This window comes from Triturus cristatus, chromosome 2_1 (genome assembly GCF_964204655.1).
Source record: "Triturus cristatus chromosome 2_1, aTriCri1.1, whole genome shotgun sequence".
Taxonomy (NCBI): Eukaryota; Metazoa; Chordata; class Amphibia; order Caudata; family Salamandridae; genus Triturus; species Triturus cristatus.
In genome coordinates this window covers 314,351,783-314,359,942 of record NC_140581.1, presented here as the reverse complement: position 1 = coordinate 314,359,942, position 8,160 = coordinate 314,351,783, and the positions used below count along the sequence as shown (strand labels likewise).

At 39.2% G+C, this 8,160-nt stretch overlaps 1 protein-coding gene across 2 annotated transcripts in view; it reads right to left on the bottom strand.

Annotated features, from left to right (window-relative positions):
• Window positions 1-535: 535 nt before the first annotated feature.
• Window positions 536-8,160, bottom strand: part of NIM1K (NIM1 serine/threonine protein kinase) — a 340,964-nt gene continuing 333,339 nt past the window's right edge. For both annotated transcript variants that reach the window (XM_085640716.1, XM_085640715.1), the window contains exon 4: window positions 536-2,280. In XM_085640716.1, coding sequence (XP_085496842.1) covers window positions 1,531-2,280 — 750 coding nt within the window. In that variant the 3' untranslated portion in view covers window positions 536-1,530. The remainder of the gene's footprint in view (window positions 2,281-8,160) is intronic.

The window sequence follows — 8,160 nt, the reverse complement described above, 5'->3', positions numbered from 1 at the left end:
TCTAATGTTTATACCAGATCAGGTCCGGAGTTTGTCCATGATGGAATATATGCTCTGTGCTATGAAAAAAAGAAAGTTATTTAAAGAGGACAGATCCTGGCGTGTGGTATGAGGCTGGCTTCACCATAGGGTCTTGCTCTCTTTGGGTGTTTCATGTGGATAGGCTTCAGCATTTGTCAAGTCAGAGGTATATAGGTTTTTATGGAGTGATTGTGGTGTATGGTGTCTGTTGTTGCAACCATTTATTATAGCTCACTCAAAGTGTGTGAACTAGTGCTGTCACCCTGAAACCTGTTAAAGTTGTTGAGAGGTGGGTAACTGGTCCGTTTATTAGAAACACATTTCCCCAATATTACAGCCAGGAGGGAATTAGTTAATTAGCCAAGATGTCACGGTTATGGGGGGATTTGTTTTTCATTGTTTTCATGTAGCCTCTGCCATGGCTCGAAAGCAATAAATTCACATACAATGCAAGACCTAGAAATAATTCAATTTTTAGTATGTGCAAGACAAAAAAGGTACACACAGAAACATGAACATAGTTTAATTCATTTGGATTATAAAATAGACTGTAACCTTTATTTATGCTTAAAAATAAAATACATCACCTTTTGAACAAAAATAAGAGAACAACCATGGTACTGTGTAAAAATATGTTGTATTATGCTGGCTACTATAATACTTTTTACAAATAAAGTGCATAGTACAACCTTTTACAATCTGTATTGAACTACAAAGTATTGTATAATCTTGAACATTTCTGTAAGCAGAATGACAAGTAGAATGACATGGCAAGCAGCAAACGTTCCTGAGCCATTGTATACTGTATCACAGCTACAAGCATAAATACCAAATACTATACAATGTATTTCAATACCATTATCATAAGGTTTCGACACAAGACACATCTGTGAATGTTAATATCACATGATCCCATTTCCAGAAGAAAGAGAAGCGCAATTACAATTACACATGCTTTAAGCCAATTCTAATGTCTTAACAGATACAAAGACAGTGGCTTCAGTGGTGTGGTAATGTCTGCCATGACCAACATTTTCTTAGGCTTGAACTCCGTTTGTAAAGTGGTAAACCTTAGTATTCAGTCTGTCACTCTGAGTACTTGATTCATAGTTTGGATAGATTTAATGAGAAGTTATTGCTAGGACTTGGGATACATTTTTGAAAACTATTCCTCCTCCCTTTGCAGTTACTCAGTGGAACCTGCACAGACACATCCTCACATGCAAAAGGATTACAAATCAACCTCCTTAATCTTAAAGCGGTGAGGTAGGACATCTTTCAAGCACTATTCTGTCTTTTATCAGAAAACTTGTCTAAATGTTTTAACAATTATATAAAGTAACTGTTTACAAAACATCCACATTAGATAGAATACAGTGCATCGAAGAAAACTCATTTGAATAATAGTCAATTGGACATACTCAAAGGAATACTTCAAGATTTATTTAAAAAATACAAAAATGTACACTAACAATTTGGTCAAAAGTTAAAAAAAGACCTTAATAAAGTTCATAAAATTGAGCAAAACTTTGAGGTATGCCTTATCTGTCGACAGGATCTGTGATTTTTCTTTGATTGCTTTTCTTTGCTGTCTGAGCTTGTTAGGATTGGGACAATCTCAACTGCCCTCCTCCTCTGGACTTTGTGTAGTACTATCCTATAGATGCCAGTTATGGAGCTTCGAGAGTCTTTGCCGTGGTTGTTTCGGATGTGTTCCTCTGTGATCCCTAGATTTTCCAAGGTGCTCTTCACTTCAATGTCTTCATCTTTCAGAGAACCAGTATCAGATAAGTGCTTTGGGTCCAGTTTAAAGGGCTCCAAGGGCTTGGGATATTCAATGCCTTTCAACCATTCGCTTTTCATTATGTAGACAACACTGCATCGTTCAGTTGGTATTGCCTGGAGCATCCCACGGATCAGTTTCTGACAAGGCTCTGAAACGTATGAAGGGATGTTGTAAGCCCCATCAAGGATGCTCTTCTTCAGTTTGGCAACCGTGTCTGCCTTGAAAGGCATGCTCCCCGTAACCATGAAGTAGAGAAGGATGCCCAGTGCCCATAAATCCACATAAATGCCAACATAGTGCTCATCTCTGAAGAGCTCGGGAGCGGCGTAAGGAGGGGAGCCACAAAAAGTGTTCAGAGTTTCATCTTTCTTACTTATAGTGCTGAAGCCAAAGTCACCAACCTTCACACAGGTATTACTGGTGTAGAAGACATTTTCTGCTTTTAGGTCTCTGTGAATTATTTGGTTATCATGCTATGAGAAAAAGGAAAAAAGCAAACAGAAGACAGTGTTACCATTGGCAAATTGTATTCCTTCACTTAGAGAAATTGTAGTCTGTTTATTCAATAATTCAAGTGTTGGCCAATCAGAAAGGGACCAAAATTATCTCCAAAATACAAAGTAAATTGGCAAATTGGTTGTGATTGGTGTTGGTCTGGATTGCACAACTTTGGCTTTCTTCTCAAGTATCTTTACTAGTGTGGTGACCTATTGATATTATTCAAAATGGCATGGAAGCAAAATCTCTATGTTACAACTGATGATGGTGCAAGTGAGTCAGAAACATGTCCTGGTGCCAAAGAACAATTAGGTTTTCCATCACTTCATGAATCTCAGAAATGTGCTTGATCCAGGTGAGGGAGGTGGGAGTAGCTCAAAGTGAAGCATTGGGGTTGATAGTCCTCATTACTGCAAATATCAGATTATTCTCAAGCTGGCCCTAGGAACGTGCTAAGTATTATTCTACTAAAATAATCAATATTTGTAGATCTTAAATGATTCACACACAAAAATCCCTAATACTTAGAAATCCAGAACTAATTAATAATCCTCCTGGTCTGCAGGCTGTAAGTGGAATTTCTTCCTTGATAGACCCACTTACAATGACGGAGCAAGGACTCGGAGAAAAGAGACTTGCTTATAAGCGATCCGCTCCTTTAACTCACTAACATGTTATTAAATACGTTTTGTGAATAACTAATGCGCACCACACAAACACACAGGTTAGTGAGGCTACAACTTAACCCCTAGTGGGAAGGAGCTGGAGTGCAAAGCACGTGTTGGATCTACCAACTCAATGAGGATTCACAAGATTGGTCAAGTATTGTGGCTTTAGAAATGAAAACTTTATTTAATAATTTGAACTTTTTGTTAGCAGAGTGACTTAGGTCCGTGGGTCCTGAAGAAAGCCCAGAACTTAACTGTCATTATGGCTGAAACATGTCGACCTAATTAGAATAAGGGTATATACAATTAACCCTTCTTTCACTTGCTTTTTAACTACTACCACTTTTTGGGAGGAAGAATAAAGTTGGTGCCCCTGAGTAGGTAGTTTTTAATCACCGTTTAATTTTTGCACTCTGCCCCTCCTTACCTTTTTTGATTTGGTAGATCCAACATGTGCTTTGCACTCCAGCTCCTTCCCACTAGGGGTTAAGTTGTAGCCCACATGGGGTACCTTGCGGTCCCCATGTGTTGGAGGAACCCAATGATGAAGCATGTCACCCTCGGGTGAGTGAGGGTTTTCGTCCATAACTAGGTTGTGCCCAAATCCTTTAATCCTTTTACTCGTGCTACCCTATACATGGTGTGATTAATGATTATTTGAGATGGTTCACATGAATTTAATTTAGATAAAGATTTAAACCTTTCCCGAGTCTGTGGTTATTTCATTTTTAAATAAAGAACAAGTTAGCTTATGTCTTTTCACCATCAACTAGTTCAACTAATGGTCCATCGACCAGAGGAAAGAACATTTTGATCAGTGAAAGGTTAGTTAGGAATAAGAAATAACTAATCTAGAATTGTGAAAATCATAAACTTTGACTCCAGCGGTTTACTCAATTGTAAGTGTGTTTATGGGCCCAGGTGAGTATATGGTATTGGAGTATCAGTTGTTGGTATGCCGCTGGATCAGTTTTCTGGAGCAGAGGATGGTTATTATTGACTAGTTTGGTGATGAGTATTGATTATTGATTTATTTTTAATAAAAGAGTTAGCGTCTCTGTTTTATGTTGTCCAGAATTCCCGGGAAATGAATAGCAGGTGGTGACAGAAGTCATACTGCAGTGAGGTTACTCGTCTGTTGGAATAGCACTGAGAAGCTACGCAGGGCTGGCAGTGTTAAATTAGGGACTATTTTGTATAAAAGTAGAGAGTGAATGATAACAAAAGGTAAGCTGGTGTAACTTTGGTCTTATATCTCCTAGTAAGGGTAACACTGAAGGAGTAACAGGTTCTCTCGAGTTGAATGAAGGGTAAACAGAGGTTTTTACTCGCAGTAGAAGAGGAGCAATTCTGAGACTTTGTTTAGCGGAACAGGCAGAGTAGAAAATGTTGTTATGTCGGTACTTATGGATTTCTAATTCAAGAAAAGTAAAAGAAAATAAGTTTTTGTATTACCTTGTGAAGGGAGGGTCAGCCGCAGGAGTAGTGCTGACGTCACAGAGAGCCGCGCTGGGATAGGTGGAAACAGCGGGCGTGAGACAGAATCAGATTGTCAAGGAAGGGTCAGTAGTAAGGAGTAGAACTGACATCACAAAAAAGGTCGCGCTGGCATTGGTCAGACCACGAGCCTGAGTTCTGATTGGTTGATTGAATGGAAGCTGCGCTAGGATTGGTCGACGAGACTCTGATTTTACTACTGGTTTGAGTCACACTGTTAGTAGAGCTCAAGGGTTTGGGGATTATTGTTTTATGTATCGTGCATCTAGAATGTATGGAGAAAAGAGAAAAATGTCACTTATAAAGAAAATTAAGTATTTCTTTAAGAAAGATAAGCCTGTATTGACTAGAGAGTGAATTCTTACTTCGCCACCAAAAACGCCTGCTTCAATTATGATGATGGAAAGAGGATATCATACTTGTGTATGGTTGGAGAATTGGATAGAATATATGAAAGGTGATGGAGTCCTAGCTTTTCCAGAAAATGGTACGTTTAATGGGAGAATTCTTCAGAATTTAAGGAGGAGGATGGATGATTTGGAACCAAGACCTAGATTAACCCAGTATGAGGCTTTAGAAGAATGGGAGACTGAATCATATGAACGAGAGAAATGCAGAGGTGGGAGATATAAAGGATTTTCCCCCCGATATTTGCGTGAGTCACGTGAAGGTCAGATGAAGGAATGGAGAAAAGCTATGGTAGCAGAAGGTTTATATACAGTGTTAATGGCTGAGAACAGTTGGGAAGCAAGTGTAAGGAAAAGACAAAACATATGAATGTAACAGGATATGGTGAGTCAGATGATGAATTGTTGGAGGACATTTTAACTAAAAACCCTCCACCGTATCAAGAAGGACCCAGTAAAGTCACCCCAAGTGCACCAGTAATGGAAACACCCTCAGTCCCTCAAATTCTGCATGATACATCAGTCAATAGGGTGTGTCAAGACAAAGAAAGAGAAACATTAACTAGAACTAGAGAGGAAGTCGTACAGAAAATAAGTCAATTGAATTTAAATACTGAAGCTTTGACAGTACCAGTGAATATAGGTCCTGTTATCCCATTATATGGAGACAGACTGAGTGGCCCAAAATTACAAGAAGTAAAAATACCTTTGAGTAATCCCAGAAAATAAATAATAATATCTGATGATCAGACCAGTGAGTGCGATTCAGTCATTTAATTAATGGACCTTCCAATATGGGAACCCATAATTGAAACCCTCAAAAAAGCTACACCTGGTAGTTCAAAAGAAAAAGGGTCTATGGTACCGATAGGAACCAGAAGCACAACTGCAGTCAATCCAGAAGATTTAGAAAGGTGGGCACATGGAATAGAAAAACGAAGTTCAACTTCAAAGATCTTAGATATTTACAGACTGAAAGTAGAATTGGAAGAAATGATAGCTGGAAATGTGGGAATAGAGAGATTGAACCTTTACAATGATGAAGAGTTGTTGTTTATTTGTATGAGCATAACCAGGAATGCAAAATTGTTTCATGAGAGATTGACAGAGCTTGCTTCAGAGATTGGAGTAGACATAGGGAGATCAAAATTGTTACAGAAACCATATCGAGTGGTGTTTACTGACCAGGATTTAGAGAATATGAATGCATCTGGTAAGAAGCTACAGGTAAAAGAGTTGATGAATATTTTACAAAAGTGGGGAGACATTGACACGTAGAGAACTAGGTGGACAAGAAAGGAGGAAGCACAAGCAAAGGAAGCATCATCTGCATTCTTATTAAAAGAAAAGGCAGAAAGATTGTGTCCCATGAGGGAGGTTCCTGGGGGTGGATATGTTCATGTCCCATGGAGCAGACAGGATATGTTGTCATTTACGGATGATTTCCCTAGGTTCAGAGAAAAAACAGTTGAGTGGTACAAACAGGTTGAAAGATTTGTGAAAGTTTCAAAGGTTCTGTTGAAGGATCTAGATGGGTTGTTTGATATTGTGGTACCAGCTGATTTAGGGACAGAATGTAAGATTACAGTCGATTGGCCAATGAGAAGTATGCTTGAGACTCGAAAACAGGAGCACCCTCAGATGAGGTGATGAAGAAATATCACCAAGTAATTACTTTTCAGATATCGAAAATCTCTCCAAAAGAGACAGATTGGGTAAAAATAGATAGAAAAACTCAAGTCTGTGCATACATATTATGAGCGGTTATTGCAGGTATTTCAGCAGTATAGTGGATTTGAAAACATTGGTGATAAGGATATGGGACATTTTGTGTATCGGTTTGTGTATGGTCTGAAACCGGAGATTAGTCAGATGATTCAACAGCACATGTTGTGTTGGCAGGGAAAGCCGATCGACGACATTTTGAAATATGCCAAATATTGCGGAGACGACATTGAGGCAAGGAGTAGAAAGCTAAAAGAGAAAATGATGTGGGCACAAGTGAAATTGGCAGAACAGCAGGAAATTAAGTTGAACAGTCAAACTGATTGTCAGACGAAAGAGCAGAATCAGAATGATAATGCAGTGAATGGTGGTAAATTAGGAGGACAAATGAATAGAGAGGATGTTTAGAAGAAGTTTCCTTGTCATGCGTGCGGAAAGCTTGGACATTGGAAGAACGAGTGTAAGAGTATTCAGATTAATAATGGGCCCAATCAAAATTTAAATTCACAGACGCAGAATGAGGTGATTATGAATCAGCCGCAGCAGGTAGTCACTCCACAGTTTCAGGTGCCACCAGCTCCTATGCCCAACTATGTGAACTCTCAAAGACACAGTGTGAACACCGGATTTCAAGGAGAAAGTGGTAAGAAATATTCTGCAGTTATGCAATATTTTTTACAGAACAATGCTAACGAGATGGAATATGCGCAATGAAGGTGCCTGAGGGGGGAGGAAGAGGAGTGCGTACTTGGCGCATCCTTGCCGGTAGATCAGTCAGGTCCATTTATTGACGGGAAAGTGGAAGGTAGTGATATCACTTTTCTATTGGATACTGGTGCCACCAGGTCTACTGTGAGAACAGCAGACATCCCAAACCTACCCCTCTCAGAAGAGTCCATCCAAGTTGTAGGAGTGTTGAATCAACAGATTAGAACCTCACTTACAAAACCAATGGAAGTACATATTGGAAATTCTAAAGATATGCATCGGTTCGTAGTGTGTGATTCCAGTCCAGTAAATCTGTTAGGTAGAGATCTATTGTGCAAAATGAACTGCACACCGGATGGTGTTGCTTTCCAAACCCCTGATGAAGAAGGTATATGTAAGATGTTGCTGGCTAAGCAAGGCACTAAAGTAAATGAAATGTATTCATTAATGACTGAAAATGAATTACCAGAAGGGTTGAGAACAGTAAACCCAGAAGTGTGGGATTTTACAGGAAAAGATATTGGCTAGATGGCAAATGTAGATCCAATGAAAGTGACAGTGAAAGAAGGTGCAGTTTTTCCAAACACCCAACAGAACAAAATGAGTCCAGAAGTGAAAGCAGGAGTTGCTCCAGAAATTGACCGAATGATTAAACAAGGCATTTTAAAAGAAATAATAGGTAGTCCTTGTAATTCGCCTATAATAGGACTCAAAAAGCCTAGTGGAAAATACAGGATAGTGCAGGATCTGAGAAAGATCAACAAAATTGCAGTGCTTTGTTGCCCCGTAGTGCCAAATCCAGCAGTGATCCTTTATCAGATACCCTGGAATGCAGGCTGGTTTACAGGAA